The 16,682-nt window shown below is 42.2% G+C and overlaps 1 protein-coding gene across 4 annotated transcripts in view; it reads left to right on the top strand.

Moving 5' to 3' along the window:
* The window catches only part of shtn3 (shootin 3), a 25,601-nt gene extending 8,919 nt beyond the window's left edge, over positions 1 to 16,682 (top strand). The window contains exons 4-18 of one of the 4 annotated variants that reach the window (XM_061834783.1): positions 434 to 528; positions 2,056 to 2,230; positions 2,732 to 2,829; positions 2,926 to 3,007; positions 3,212 to 3,306; positions 5,532 to 5,678; positions 6,106 to 6,259; positions 7,938 to 8,127; positions 8,651 to 8,721; positions 9,747 to 9,844; positions 9,977 to 9,991; positions 10,077 to 10,139; positions 10,213 to 10,339; positions 12,035 to 12,317; positions 13,565 to 16,682. In XM_061834783.1, the coding sequence (XP_061690767.1) occupies positions 434 to 528; positions 2,056 to 2,230; positions 2,732 to 2,829; positions 2,926 to 3,007; positions 3,212 to 3,306; positions 5,532 to 5,678; positions 6,106 to 6,259; positions 7,938 to 8,127; positions 8,651 to 8,721; positions 9,747 to 9,844; positions 9,977 to 9,991; positions 10,077 to 10,139; positions 10,213 to 10,339; positions 12,035 to 12,317; positions 13,565 to 13,709 (1,838 nt within the window). In that variant the 3' untranslated portion in view covers positions 13,710 to 16,682. Of the gene's footprint in view, positions 1 to 433; positions 529 to 2,055; positions 2,231 to 2,731; positions 2,830 to 2,925; positions 3,008 to 3,211; positions 3,307 to 5,531; positions 5,679 to 6,105; positions 6,260 to 7,937; positions 8,128 to 8,650; positions 8,722 to 9,746; positions 9,845 to 9,976; positions 9,992 to 10,076; positions 10,140 to 10,212; positions 10,439 to 12,034; positions 12,318 to 13,564 lie in introns of those variants that run through there. The other 3 variants (XM_061834784.1, XM_061834785.1, XM_061834786.1) reach the window with 3 other exon arrangements.

Below are 16,682 nucleotides of genomic sequence, written 5' to 3'. Positions count from 1 at the left end.
ATGCTGCACTAATGCTAACGCTAGTGCTGCGCAAACAGGGCTGGACCGGTAAAATCACTTCATTGGCACATATATTGCACCGGTCTCACTCTTACCTTTTCCGCTCGAGTGCCCCCTTGCGGCCGTTAGAAAAAAAATGCACAAAGTAGCCACATCACCGCATAAACCGCAGGGTTGAAAGCGTGTGAAAAAAGTCGCGGTTTATAGGCCGGAAATTATGGTACTTATCGCAATCATTGAGGAGCTTTTTAACCCTTTCGTTGACAGAATTCACTTTTGACCTTTCATCTCCATCCTTGAAATGTCACATTTGGAACGTTTCCCTCTTTATTCAGTGGATTTAGCCCACTCTAGTTGTCGCTATCTCAATTCATCCTTAGCGTGATTAGCGGTTTTTCAGCCACTTCTCATTTGTTTCGTGTGCACTTGTCAGTGTCTCAGATGGTGATCGAGGAGGTGAGCGTTCTGCAGACTCAGCTGGAGATCGAGAAGTCGTGCCGGGAGAACGCCGAGGCGCTCGCCACCAAGGTCCGCCCGCCCGCGTAATCCTCGGTGGGATTAGCTGCCATTTGCGCCCTCAGCATGACTCGGCACAATACGGCTGACATCTTCTTCTGCCGTGTCAGCAAAAAAAAAAAAATATATCCACTCAAACACATCTGGACAAACATAGGGTGTCCCAAAAAATGAAAACACACTTTAAATAATTGTAAACTTGATGTTTATAATAATTAAAATAATTTTTAACGTCAAATAATTTACAAATATCATTATTTAAAGTGTGGACTGTATAAAATATTTTGGGACACAAAAATACTTCAGGGATGGCCAAATTTTGTAGTCAAGGTCATTTGTAGATGACAAAAATTTACATGCAATATGTAAAATAGTTAATTTGAAAAATGAAATAATTTTTGACCATTTTTAAAAAAGCATTAATTTATTCACTTCGGTCAGTTATTAAAAAGATATGTTCAACACGTGTAAAATTGTTTTTTTACTACTAAAAAGATAACCCGAACCCAATAAATCAAATAACACCTCATTTCGATAAATGAATCCAATTAAATGAATATATACTGTATATATAGCAATTTGATGAAAACACGACAAAACAAGTTTAGCAAATGGAATATTATCTAATTAAATGAAATAAAATATGACATTTGAATTGACCAATTTCGCCCTCCCCTAAACTAAATTCATCATAAAAATATTACTAATGTCAGATTGCTGTAGATCGTAGCAGTCCTATGGCAAAACAAATTTAGAAAACGGAATATTTTATAATTAAATGAAATAAAATATGACATTTGAGTTGACCAATTTCACCCTCCCCTAAACTAAATTCATCATAAAAATATTACTAATGTCATATTGCTGCAGGTCATAGCAATACCATGGCAAAACAAATTTAGTAAACAGAAAATTTTCTAATTAAATGAAAGAAAGTATTACATTTGAATTGAACAATTTCACCCTCGCCTAAACTAAATTTAACATAAAAATATCACTAATATCATATTGCTGCAGATTGCAGCAATCCCCTCTACCAGGGGTGTCAAACTCATTTTTGTCGCGGGACACATTGGACTTGTTGGTTTCCCTCACAGGGCCGTTATGGCTGTGAAACGATAAAAATCTTTAACCGCCTCATCATATTTACACATGAAATTTATGAACTAGTTTTAGAATCAGAAATCAAGGATAATGGGTTTTTCCCGACTATTGTTGTTTGGTAACACAAAAATGCTTGTGATATCTCAACGTTCTCATTTATAATATGACATTTTGAAATTATGATTGAACAAAAAAATCATGGGAGTTGATACACATGATTTTGCCTCTGCGGGTCACATAAAATCATGCGGCAGGCCGGATGTGGGCCCTGCGCCTTGAGTTTGACACCAGTGCCATATACTTTTCGAATACACCTCGTAGCAGCTCTGAGCAGGACAGTGATAACAACTTAAACCAATTTGATTTGTTGCTATGATCTTTTGGAACAAGTCTAAATCTGTCATAAGATGATACTGATTGACACCTGCGACGCAGCTGAACAGCGAGAACAGGAAGTTGAAGTACCTCAGCCTGTCATCGCGGCCGCCGTGCCTGGATGAGATGCTTCCCAGCATCTCCGACTGCATCGCCATGGAGACGGACGACGGCGAGACAGCCGAAGACAATATGTCGCCCGACGCTTTTGCGGACTACCAGCAGCAGGTCAAAGGTGAAGGCACCGGGGCAGAAACAGGAAGTGTAAGGTCAAGTCGGCAAATGTATGGAACACACAGGAAGTTCAAAGGAAAATGTCAATATAAGTATCACGACATTATTGGGACACAAAAGGCCGAAAGATTAAACGCCGGCAGATGTTTTGGAATAGAAAAGAAAATGTGGACTGGAGGAAAAGACAAGTGGAGTGGGCAAAAGTATTGGAACCCAAATGAAATGAAAACATGCAGTCAGGCCTTGAAGTATTAGGACATGAGGAAGGAAATTCAGACAAAGCTATTAGGACACACAGGAAGTGAAATGATAAAAGGGACAAAATCACTCGGACACACGGGAAGTGAAAAGTAATGGGAATCTCGACAAAAGTACTGGGTTGCACAGGAAGTAAAAATAAAATGTGGACAAAAGTAGTGTAGTAACAGTGTAGTAAGTGTGTAACGTGTGTGTGTGCATGCTCGTGTGACTTTGTGTGCTCATGCGTTTGTGTGTGTTTCAGAGCTGCGGGAGGCGATGAGCAAGTTGTTGGAGGAGAAGAAGAACTTCCTGTGTCAAATCGACGAGCAGCAGAGAAGAATCGAGGAGCTGCGCGAGAAGGTGGTCTTCATCTTCTGTTTTTTTTGTTTTCTTTAAATTTTCCCCTCAAACGTTGTGATGAACGTTTGACGTTGACGCCGCGGACGACGATTGCAGTCCGAACGAGACGAGCGAGAAACCAAGCAGCTCCGCGATACCGTCGAGCAACACAGCAAAACCATCAAGCGCTTCAACAGAGGTGAGCGATCGCATCGTCCAAGCACGTGGCGACCATTTTGTGTGCCCTGATATTGGACGGCGTCAATTGTTTTCTTTGTCCGTAAAGATGTCTATTTTCCTTGTAAAAATGAACATCTTATTAATTTATTGATCTGTGTATAATAATTGATCTGCCTGTGTGACATTTTGCGAGCCGGGATCATTAACGGCATTTGTGTGCCAGTTTCCATGATGGCGACGCAGGAGTACGACGGCATGAGAGAGCAGCTGGACTTGGAGCAGAGCCTTCGCGTCAAGGCCGAGACGTACGCACATGAGGTCAGAGTTCACCAGAAATGACTTTTTTAAAGCATGTTCAATGAAAGGTGCCATATTGTAGAACGTTTATTTTGTGTGAAATAAACAACCAAGTCAATTTTAAGTTATCTATTTGTGTATACGTGCAGCTCCGTCCTCCGCTGTGACATCACGAGATGCCAATTTACATAGTCCCACCCCCACATTGACTTTCTCAGCTAATGACTGGCCAAAGTTCCACAGTGAAGAAACACACAATCATAACAAAGCCCAAGAACTTGTGATAATAATGTTGTGATGATGTTCATCTGATGGAAAAACATCTTGTGGTTGGGGGTAGGGATGTTGAGCAATATCATCCACCTCGCTGATGCATTAATTGACCATACTATTGAGTTTTTGACAATAGAAATGTGTAAAATTGGTTTTTTTTAGCCACAAAAATATTATCTTGTAGCTTTGAAACAAGTGTAATGTAAAATATTATGGTTATTGGCCACTATATACTAATTTGTAGGGATTCGGGCTGATACTGGTCTTATTTCTATGTATCGGGTACTGACAATACCAGACACCGATACATAAAGCAAAAAAAATATGACATGGAGTAAGTCCTCCTAGCCAGTAGTTGGCACTATAGTACAGCAGTCTGACACATCGTCGAATCATTGTGTGTGTTGGGAAGAAAGAAAGGTCTTTGTTCACAATTCTTATCATTGTTCAGTTAAATTTTATTCATTGAACTACTAGTAGCGTACTCTTAGCTAGGTAGCACTCTTTAAAAAAAAAACTTTTATATGGAACATCCATATTTATTGATTGTTGAGTGCGACTGTTGTCTGTCTCCATGTACCCTGCGATTGGCTGGCAGCCAGTTCAGGGTTCCCCCGCCTCCTGCCCGATGGCAGCTGGGATTGGCTCCAGCACTCCCGCAACCCTCGTGAGGATAGGCGGCTCAGAAAACAGATGGATCCATACTTATTGGCTGTCACCATATAGATATAACGTACGCACAAAATGCTATAATGCGGCCACAAAAAAAGTATAATGTGCACATAAAATACTTATTGCTGGCCACAAAAAAACTAAGCCACATTATACAAAATTAGAGCCATTAATCAGCTTTAATGTGTGCTGGAAATATAAAATTTTGGCCAGTAAATAGGTATTACGTGCACACAAAGTACTAAATAGGGGCCACAAAATACTAAATTGCGACCACAATATAGCTACCGTAATTCCCGTTCCTACAGAGCGCACCTGGTTATAAGCCTCACCCATTACATTTGCAAAGGAAATACCATTTGGTACATACATACGCCGCAGCTGTGTAAAAGCTGCAAGTGTCCACATTGAAACACAAAATATTTACAAAGAAAGATGGTACACAGAAGGAGCTAGCTCCGCCGCGCTAACGCTAACAGGCTGGTTAAAATATAATTTACCGGTAAATATCACTGTGACACGCCAGGAACACAGCAGCAACACTATAGCACTAACGCTAGCGCAGCGCTAACAGGGACGGTAAAAGTCACTTCCTCGGCACATGTCTCATTCCTACCTTTTCTGCTCGAGTTCCCCCTCGCGGCCGTTTAGAAAAAATGCACAAATTAGCCGCATCGCCGTATAAACCGCAGGGTTGAAAGCGTGTGAAAAAAGTTGCGGGCTTGTAGGGCGGAAATTACGGTTAAAAAAAAAAATGTAACAAGATCTCGTAAAGCCCACATTGAAACACGAGATATTTACAAAGTAAGACGGTACACAGAGAGTTTAACGCTAGCGCCGCTGCGCTAATGCTAATGCTAGCGCTGCGCTAACAGGGCCGGTTAAAAAAAAAAATATCAGTAAAAATCACTGAGACACGGCAGTAACACGCTAGGGCCGGTAACACTCACTTCCTCGGCACATATATTCCACCGGTCTCACTCATACCGTTTCCGCTCCCCTTGTGGCCGTGAGAAAAAATGCACAAATTAGCCGCATCACCGAATAAAACGCAGAGTTGAAAGCGCGTGGAAAAAGTCTCGCCTTATAGGCCGGAAATTATGGTACGTAGACTGTATTTGTGTGCAAGAAATCATTTTTTTTTACCTGCTGTCTACAGCCAGGTTGATGATAATCTGTTCTCAACTGCTTGACCTGGCTATGTAAAGGTTAAGTAAATTTTAAAAATGTGTGATTTCATAGCTCGGAGATAGAATGCTGCGTTCGCTGAAGTGAAGTGAAGCTTGCTCCGCGTGTTGCAGATGCTGGTGAAGCAGAAGGAGGCCAACCGTCAGAGCGCGCTCCTGCTGCAGAGCGCCGAGCCGACGCTGCAGCTGCTCAGCGCCTTGGAGGAGGTCGCCGTCCTCACCAAGACGCTGGAGGACGAGCGGTTGCAGCACCAGCGACAAGTAACAATGCACGCATCTACGTTTCATTATTTAAATGTCTTTCATTCCTTCCAAATTTCAATGGGCAAAATTCACAAGTGAAATAGCGTGCTTGCAAAAGTGCGCACACCCGCTTATAACAGGTTATCTGGCTTCAGAATTGACCAAAATTCAAAGCCAATGTTAGTACGCTTTTCCTGACATTTTGTTCCGACATCTAACAGGACAAAACGTGGTCTTATCTTACTCTCATTTTTTTAAGGATGAAAACTATTTGAGCAGAATCAGAGCGCTCTCGCACATTCCCAAAAACATGTGTCCTAGCATCTTGAAAACTCGAAATTGTCCTTAGGTGTGAATATGAGTGAGAATGGTTATTTGTCTACGTGCCCTGCGATTGGCTGGCTCGTCCAGCCCTGGCGGCCTATTTCTGTGCGTGTACGTGTAGGTGCGTGAGTTGAAAACCGAGCTGGACGACAGCATTGCGAAGAAGAATCTCGAGAGTCTGCAGAGGCAAGTGGAGCTACTGGAGGAGGAAAAGAAAGATGCTGAGGGACGGCTGGAGGATGCGGAGAAGACCATCCAGCAGCTCCACACACAAAGTATGTAAAAAACACACATGGAGGGTCTAAGATCGTGTATCCAGTGGCACCTTGTATGTCTTATGTACTGTGATTTATGTCCGAGATATTATGATCTGTGTCCTGTGGTTCATGCCCTTTGACTATGTCAATTCTATTTTTCCTGCCCTATGTCTACTGTTTTATCATGCCCAATGTTATATTTTATGAACTATGTTTTATGCTCCCATGTCCTGGGTCCTCTGTACTACATTTCATTAGCTGTTGTTGTACTACTGCTGTACATTCTATGTCCAATCAACTTTTTTTTGTGTTCTTTTAAATTATGGTTCTATGACAGGGATATTCATACTCGTCAAATGTGGAAACCTTGTGGAAAAATGTCAACCGACTTTTATTTATTTTTATTAGAAAAGAAACTAAAAATATATATAATTTGTTGTATCTTCCCTGCGATTGACTGGCGACCGGTTCAGGGTGTAGTCTGCCTTTCGCCCGAAGCTAGCTGGGATAGGCTCCAGCTGTCTCGCGACCCTTGCGAGGATAAGCGGCTTAGATAATGACATGACGTGACATAATTTTTTGTTAGAAAAATTAAAATATGTAGCAAATTTATTGATTTTACATGCATTTTATAAAAGTCTATTTTGAAACATCCAAATTTCTTTACAAATTCATTTTTTGGGCGGCAGGGTGGGTCAGCTGGTAAAGCGTTGGCCTAACAGTTCTGAGGACCCGGGTTCGATCCTGGACCCGACCGTGTGAAGTTTGCATGTTCTCCCCGTGCCTCCCTGGGTTTTCTATGGGCTCTCCGGTTTCCTCCCACATTCCAAAAAACATGCAACATTAATTGGACACTCTAAATTGCCCCTAGGTGTGATTGTGAGTGTGGCTGTTTGTCTTTATGTGCCCTACGATTGGCTGGCAACCAGTTCAGGGTGTACCCCGCCTCCTGCCCGTTGACAGCTGGGATAGGCTCCAGTGACCCTCGTGAGGATAAGCGGCAAAGAAAATGGATGGATGGATTTATATTTTGCATAAAAATGTGTGTTGCCTGCATTTAACCACTGAATTACTACTTACCCAATTTTTGTAAATGCATCCATCCATCCATTTTCTTTGCCGCTTATCCTCACAAGGGTCACGGGGAGTGCTGGAGCTTATCCCAGCTGTCAACGGGCAGGATGTGAGGTACACTCTGAACTGGTTGCCAGCCAATCGCAGGACACATGGAGATAAACAGCCGCACTCACAATCATACCTAGGGGCAATTTAGAGTCTTCAATTAATGATAATTTATTATTCATTCTTTACATACATGTCTGCACTGGAGCAGGAGAAGCTTTCAGTCTTACTGTACGTGTATAGTCAAAAAAAAGGCATTGTATTCTGTCTGAAATATGAGTTATACTTAATTCATTTATCAATTAGAATATGTGGTGAGCCAATGAAACGCAGTCTTCCATTATCTATGTTTTATGTACTTTGTCTTGGTCTTATGTTATGATGTCATTATTGAAAGTTGTCCGGTGGCCCTTGTTCTCCCATCGATATGATTTGCTGCGATCGATACACTCTTTTTTCCATATTCTATAACAATCTAGGTCCTGTGTCTTTGTACTTTGCCTTGCAGTCTACGTTTTCTATTCCTTCTCGATTTTTAACCTCAACTTCTTCTTCTTCTTGTTCTCATCCACAGTTCAGCTGCTCCAGAGGGTCGCCATCACGACCGACAATCCTCCCTCTCCACCGCCCCCTCCCCTTCCTGCTCCCCTGACTCCCAGTGTTGCCCCGCCCCCAGCGCCGCTACCACAGCCGCCGCCTCCACCTCCTCCCCCTCCTCCGCCTCCCCCTCCTCCGCCTCCCCCGTCCAGATGCAACCCCCTCAGGTGAGGAAAAATTCAATTTCTAAGCGCGCAACCACCCCAAATAAAATGATTTATGGCTGTGGCTGACTCACATCTCTCTCATATTGCTGAGGTTGCGGGTTCAAATCCGGCCTTGTTTGTGGGGCGTTTGCATGGTCTCCCCATGCCTGTATGGGTTTCTGCGGGTACTAAAACTTTAAATTGCCTCTAGGTGTGAATGTGAATGTGAGTGAGCGTTTGTTTATTTGTGTATTGCAATTGGCGGGCGACCAGTTCAGGGTGCGCCCAACCTATCGCCCAGAATCAGCTGGGATAGGCTCCAACACCCCCGCGACCCCCAAGCGGGTGAGCAGTACAGAAAATGGATAATTAGCTTGATACCTTGACTAACATCAACTTGTAGCTCGGTTCAAGGTGTATTGTTTGTGTTGCCCAGATGTAGACAATTTATGAAGTGTTTTCAAATATATATAACATAATATATAATACATAACTGCATTGAAGTGTCCGTAACGTGCCCTTGAGTGACTTTGTACTTGTGCAGTTCTCTAATCGCCATCATGAGGAAGACTTCCAAAGGCTCCAAAACCTCTTTGAAGGTGGAGCAGCCTGCAGGTAATTGCCATCTTTGTTTCTACTATAAACATGCTAAGTGGCTAGTAAATTTTAACTAATGTTCAAACGTATTTCTGTGTCTGATTATGGTTCTAGATTATATTAGCACACACCAACTAATTTTAATGTCCTTTTAGGGTCTGCTGATGATGCTAGCTAACTCACTAAGACATGCTAACTATTGTGTAAACTTCATTTTAGTCTCTAATGATCAAACTAGCTAGCTTGCTAACACATGCTAACATTTGACTTAGAGCTGCAGATTGAAAACATTTTTAATTGTGATTAATTGCATGACTTCCGTAGTTAGCTTGTGATTATTTGTAAAATAATCACATAAAAAAAAAAACCATTGTATATGTACAATAAATGGATATTTGATTATTTTAATATCCCTCCCAACATATTAGTGGACAAATACGCTTAACTTTATGCAAATATATTTACCGTTGTAACAGTTAATATTCCAGCCAAACAAGAAACAACAGAATGTACTTCAAAGCTGTTATGCTAGTATACTGTACTTTGTACCGTACGGTTACTGTAAAATTAAACAAACAATGAAAAGAATCGTATGGATAATACATTTAGATACAAGTAATTAATTTTACCAATAGCTTAGTTCCGAAGATTGCCATCTTAATGCTAACACACAATGTAAAATGCGACTGACTGGCTAGCAAAAATTAGCACTGACCTCACATTGTCATGTACACATCTTCAAATAACAATATTCACACACAAATGCTCAGAAAACACATAAAAACAGATAATGTAACAATACTTACAGGCATATAATCCTTCTAAAAGTTTTATTTATGCAGTTCAATAGCGACTTTCTACTTCTGGTCTTCTAACTGTGTGTGTTTCTTTCGGCTTGTCCCTTTCGGGGTCGCCACAGCGTGTCATCTCAGATGAACGCATATATATGTTTGGCACAATTTTTACGCCGGATGCCCTTCCTGACGCAACCCTTCTAACTAATATAGGTTTTTAGCTAACTCTCGTTTTAAATGTCTTTTCAGCCTCTGATGACGCCGTGAAGGTGAAGGCCGTCAACGAGATGATGGAGCGTATCAAACATGGCGTGGTGCTGCGGCCCGTCAAGAGTCAGGACAGCAAGGTCGGGACGTTTGTCGTTCGCTAGCTTTTCTGTCGTTTTTTTTCCTAGCCTGATGGTGACATTCCCTAGCCGCCATTCACACTATCCCGTTTTCTTCCCTCATGCCTCACTGAAACTTGAATGACGCTGCAGAGAGTTGCCGTCAGAGTGAGTACATTGACAAAAAGTATTCGGTACCTACAGTAAGTGAAGCAATAAAGTGTTTTGTTTGTTTCTTTGCTTTGTTGTTCAGCAACCTCCAGCTAGCGAGGAGAATTCTCAGGAGAGCGCCATGGACGAACTCAAAGGCATCCTGGTACAACACGAGGATGCACGCACGCACGCACACGCACACAAAGAAACTACCCTCGTTTGTTCTCCGCCTTCAGGAGACGGTGAAGCGCAGTCCCAGTCGAGGCTCCCAGGAGGCGCCATCGCCAACGGGGAAGAAAGACAGCGAGCTGGAAGTTATCCTGAGAAGACGACGCAACAAGGCAGGCGAGGCCGGCTCCGGAGGTACAACAGCCACTGCTAATGCTAGTGCCGTGCTAGCGTTAAACTCTTTCCACGTCCCGAGGCTTATAACCAGGTGCGCTCTGTAGGCCGGGAATATCGGTAATTATTCTGACTTCTCTAAGATTTCATGCCATAGTTGACTATTTAGGATCTCGTGCTGAAGTTGAGTCTCCAGACTCTTGCGTTATAGTTTACTCTTCAGACTGTTTTCTAAATGATTCGCTAGCCTCTCGTGTCATATTTGGCACTTTGTTTTGTTTATTTGGCATTCAGCTGTCATAATCTGACTAAATCACAAGGTTTTTTTTTGTCGTAGTTTACCTGGTCTCCTCTAATGTTGTGGTTGAGAATTTTGACTCTTGTTTGTGACTCTGTCGGCTCTCATGTCTCAAGAGTCCTATGCCATAGCCGACTCTTTAGGATTAAGATCAATTTATAGTTGACTCTCTTGGCTCTCAATCCTTAGTTGACTCTTTAGGCCAGGGGTGTCAAACTCATTTTTTGTCGCAGGCCACATTGTAGTTACGATTTCCCTCAGAGAGCCGTTATGACAGTGAATCCATGGAAATCTTTCGCCTCATGATATTTACAGACGAAATTTATGAGCTAGTTTTGAATCAGAAATCAAGTAGAATGGGGTTTTCTCCTATTGTTCATGTTTGGTAACACAAAAATGCTTGCAATATCTCAACTTTATCATTTATGATATGACAATTTGAAATTTTGTTACAGATTATCACAAAAATCATGGAAGTTGATATACATGATTTGCCTTCTCGGGCCACATAAAATCATGCAGCGGTCCGGATTTGGCCCCCGGGCCTTGAGTTTGAGTGGGTGTCAAACTCATTTTTCTCGCAGGCCACATTGTAGTTATGATTTCCCTCAGATGGCCGTTATGACAGTGAATCCATGAAAGTATTTCGCCTCGGGATATTCACAGATGAAATTGATGAAGTAGTTTTGAATCAGAAATAGAGCGAAATGGGATTTTCAATTATTCAACATGTTTGGTAACACAAAAATTCTTGCAATATCTCAACTGTATCATTTAGGATATGACAATTTGAAATTTTGTGATAGATTATCACAAATATCATGGAAGTTGATATACATGATTTGCCTTCGCGGGCCACATAAAATGATGCAGTGGTCCGGATCTGGCCCCCGGGCCTTGAGTTTGACACCGTGCTCTAGGCTCACATCGTAGTTGACTCTCTTTGTTCTCATGCTGTAGTTGACAAAATCTGTTGCATGTCATTGTTGAGTTCTTCGCCGTCATCGTCATCGACATTTGAACAGCGTGATGTCAATATGTTGAGTGATGTTTCGTAAGGTTTACAGGGACCTCATTGATCCGGCCGGTGGGTTGACACGATGTCCCGCTGTCAGTGATTAGAATACCGGGGCGGGGGGTCACAAACTCACAACAGCAGGGCACGCAAACTTCACGTTGACTTTATGCTTCAGGCTGTCATGTGACCTGCAGTGTCAGCATGTCTTCAGTAGAGGGCGGACAAAGTCATGTCATGTGACGTGGCTGATTGATGTTTCCATTGGGAATTTTTGAACAGACTCTAGTTTGACCTCATCTCCTCCACAAATGATTAGAACAGAGAACTGGTTCTCATTTAGTCATGTGGTAATTGACTCTGTAAATTTTAATGCCTTGTTTTGTTTTTTTTTCCTGGTCAGATGAGCGCGAAGGCCCTCTGAGTCACGTGTCGTCCTGCGACAGCCTGAACGGTAGACGTGCCAGCACCGACTCGGGGAAAGATCCGGACGGTCCCGTCACGCCGTCCAACTCCACGGTGGCTCCACGGGCAGTCGGGGAGAGGCGAGGATCCGGGCCGGGACCTCTGGTGGCGAGGAGGAGGAGCGCGGATAAATCGGGATCCCGGCAAGAAAGACGATCCGGCTGCTCCGTGTCGGAAAAAGACACGGCCGATTCTCCTGTCGGGAACGGCTACGAGCACAGGTGGACAACCAAAGCGTGTTTTAGATCAGGGTTGCTCAATGCGTCGATCGTGATCGTCTTGGTCGATCGGGGGACAGCGTGCCTCCCAAAAAAAAAAAAAAAAAAAGACGTCAGCCAATGTTCCCTCTAAACTGCGGAATTGTGCACCCCTGATGCAGTCTCTTCGCAGATATTCTACGTTGCGCGGCAACAACAAAAAAAATCCAATGCAGATTGAAAGTATAACATCCAGCTATTCAGTTTGTGGCGTTTTGCAATGTTATTCAATGAGTGAGGGATGACTGGTTGTTACATTCAGTGGCACAATTCACATACGGACTGTAAAAAAATTAAAAGCCACTGGTTTCTTTTAGGCAGCACATGGAACTTTCTCTAACAACGACCGCTGCTCCCCCACACTGTCTTTTTCCTAGTTTACCTTTAATCCCCCACCACCACCGCTCTTAAAGACGTACACTCAAAATTACAAATGTTACAGTACTTACGCAGCCCATCAATGTGTTTTATAATGACAGCGTCCACAGTCTGGGCAACGTAGAGCAAAGACGAGCTAGACGTGCTGCTTATGTTTACTTTTGATATTAATGGAGAAAGTTAAAAAAAGAAATGTTGTCGTTTTAAGATGCAATGACTGTCGGAGTATGTGAATAATCGAAGAAAAAGTGGTGAAACTGGATGAGATTTTCTCTTTTTTGAGTAAAAAAGGTCTGGTCTGAAGCCAAAGTAGAAAGAGCAGGATGAGATGGTGTGTCATTTTAAAATTCCACCTTGGCACAGCCTGATCCAAGATGAAAGCACAGACAATACAGTGCACAAAAGCTAATTCTGTATTTTATTTATTGTATATTTATTTTTTTGTGTATTCTAACCCCGGTCGTCGGTAACTCACGGGAGGCTGGCTGCTTGAAAAGTAGATCTTGGGGTAAAAAAGTCTGGGCACCCCTGGTTTGAATTGTCAGCAATTCAGATTGATCCAATCTGCAAAAAAAAAAAAATAATAAAATAAAAAAAATAAATGAATGGAAGTAACAGGACTCTTTGGTTTCCAGAAAATTTCAGAAACAAAAAAGAAATACAGTACAATAGATCTTTTCAATTTCAAAGCAGATATGGCCAAACGAGCGCCTTAATCTGACCCCAGAGTGGTCGCGTTTTCGTCCTGTATAGAGTTTGCTTGCTGCTGCCGTCACAATTTGGTGATTTGATTGAATAATTCCCATTTAACGTCACTCTTCTCTTCTCTGCAGTGTCACGGCGGATACCGCCACCGCAAAGACGCCCATCCAGTCCAACGGCGTCGACGACGACGACAAGGAGCCCCGTGCGGCCGTCTTTGTCGTGGGCGAGATGAACGGCGGCAACGGTGAGGGTGACAGCCAGGCTCCTCTCTGAGGATCTTAGCCTAATATGCACGCTTAAATCACAAACAATGCACAGATGCCTGACCCTGTCGTTTTTTTTTTTTTTTATTACAGCAAACACATGAGGGTTTTTTCAGGTTTATGCTAGCAGGCTCATGTGCTAAATTGCTAACAACCGTAGCCTGTTAAGCCACATGACTGACATTTTTGAAATGCAGACGGAATTAACACCTTATTAACTTAAAAAAATGAGCAATGAACAGACGCTGTAAATTTTTTCAATGAACTTTTGTTCAGGTTTATGTAAGCAAGTTACAAAGCTAACATACAAATGACCGTAGCCTATTAATTCACCTGGGCGGGGATGCGCGTATCACCATCTTTGTTGTGGTTGAGGTGAACGGGAGCGAAGCTGAGAGTGGCTGCCAGGGGGCGCTCACAGGCTGTTTTCCTAAATATGCACGCTAAAATCACAAACAATGCACAGACGCTCACGCTGCACATTTTTTTACAACAAATACCTGAGGTTTTGTTCAGGTTTGTGCTAACATGCTAAAAGCTAACAATCGTAGCCCGTTAGGTCACATCACTGACATTTCTGAATCCAGACCAAATTTAACACTTGCTAGCGCATGAAATAAGTAAATTTTTTTAATAATAAAAAAAAAGATATTGCATTTTGTTCAGGTTCAGGCTAACAAGCTAATGATGATTAGCCACGTTATTTACACTGAAACATGAATTATAAATATAAAACAAACAATTCACATACACTGGCTGTATTTTTTTTTTCAGCACAGGACAGGAAGGTTTTGTTTTGGTTCATGCTAACATGCTAACGATCTAACATTGACAGTCCGTTAGTTCATATGACTGATTATGAATTTGACACGCAGACACACTTTACCAACTATCCACAGGTGAGGTTTTACGTTTTTTTTTTTTTTCATTTATTTAACAACAAACATGAAGTTTTTTTTTCAGGTTCATGTTAACAAACTACAGCCTGTTAGGTCATTCACTCGTAATAAAGATAACAGTCCCAAATTATATCTGTATAATTATGGTGTCGCCCCGCTGCTCCTTGAAGTAATGCTAGCTTTAAAAAAAGGGCCTTTAAAAAGTATTTTTGGGCATCTTATCATCTTTCTTTCTTTATTGGTGCCTTTCATAGATTTTTTTTAAAATAAATGACAAGTAGATGAGTGACACACAGTCCTTTGTCTGACTTGGTGTTCATCTATGTAAAAAAAAAAATACAGTCAAAGTTTGGAGATTATGAAACAATAAAAAGGGGGATGGATTACACTTTTTGGTATAACACCCTAATCCATTGAAGTTGAGATATTGAGTACAACACAAATAAACACAGAATACAGAGATTTGTAAATCCTCCTCAACATACATTTAATACGTCCATCCATTTTCTTAGCCGCTTATCCTCACGAGGGTCGTGGGGAGTGCTGGAGCCTATCTCAGCTGTCATCTCGGCAGGAGGCAGGGTACACCCAGGACTGGTTGCCAGCCAATTGCAGGTCACATCGAGACAAACAGCTGCACTCACAATCACACCTAGGGGCAATTTAGAGTCTCCAATTAATGTGGCATGTTTTTGGGATGTGGGGAAAAACCGGAGTGCCCGGAGGAAACCCACGCCGGCACGGGGAGAACATGCAAACTCCACACAGGCGGGTCCGGGATCGAACCCGGGACCTCAGAACCGTGAGGCCGACGCTTTACCAACTGATCCACCGTGCCGCCCACATTTTATACACTCCAAAGATATTCGTGCAAATATTCAATACGTTCCAAAAAACAGTTTTTATATATACCTCTCACTCTAAATTGCCCCTAGGTGTGATTGTGAGTGCAACCGTTTGTCTCGATGTGGCCTGCGGTTGGCTGGCAACCAGTTCAGGGTGTACCCCGTCTCCTGCCCGTTGACAGCCGGGATAGGCTCCAGCACTCCCCGCGACCCTTGTGAGGATAAGAGCCTAAGAAAAGGGATGGATATATACCTCTTTTGTTACATCACCTTCACATTTAACAACACTCAATGAGCATTAGGGAACTAAAAGACGCAAATTGTTGAAGTTTTGATGGTGGAATTGTTTCTGCTCTTTATTTTTTTTGCGTTTTACACAATTTCTAAAACTCATTGCTACAGGTGTTTGTATGATCCCTTATGGTATGATGTTTCATTATACTACTTCCTGAAAAAGCAAAAGAAAGAAGCAAAAATTGCACAATGTGCATTCGATACCATATGCTCACTGCCCACTTTATTAGGTACACCTTCAAGAAACGTTTCATATCCATCCTGTCGTCAAATCCCCGTCTAACATAGAAGTAGTGCTTTGTCGCCATTTTGTGGCATTTGTTGGCAATTACATTTTTTAGGGATGCTGTGAATTACTCACGGACACCCAATTCGATACCCTAACATTTGCTTCAAACCTAAAACTAAGGCTTCTAACCCTACCTTGAAACCCTTCCTGTTGTGATAAAACTCTAAACCCAGGCTCGAACCCCAATCTGGACCCCCAACCCTTATTTGAAACCCCACACCCGGACTTTACACCCTAACTCGAACCAATAACCACTGTTTGAAGCCCTAACACTTGTGTGGAACACTAATTTGGCGACCTAACCCCAAAGAAGTGACACCGTCATACACGACAACATGCCGGGAGCTCAACAGTCCCTCACATATTTATTTTTTTTTTTTAATTTGATCTAACTTGATGTCATACACTAAAATACATTTGTGATGGTTAAGGTGATTTTATTGTCCTGCAAAGTTTTAGAGACGACGGCAGCCTCTTATGCATACATACCGAGGCCTCGTGCAATTTCATTTTTAACATTAACATGATGTTGTATGTGTGTGTGCGTGTGTTTGGGATATATACATCAATATACGGGGTGATTGTTTTTTTTTTTTTTCTTAAGTATGAATTTTCATGTATCAATCACTTGAAATAAATTACAACGCAAACTACAA

The sequence above is a fragment of the Syngnathoides biaculeatus genome, chromosome 11, assembly GCF_019802595.1.
Source record: "Syngnathoides biaculeatus isolate LvHL_M chromosome 11, ASM1980259v1, whole genome shotgun sequence".
Taxonomy (NCBI): Eukaryota; Metazoa; Chordata; class Actinopteri; order Syngnathiformes; family Syngnathidae; genus Syngnathoides; species Syngnathoides biaculeatus.
The sequence above is the reverse complement of the archived record's forward strand: the minus strand, read 5'-3'. Positions and strand labels throughout refer to the sequence as shown.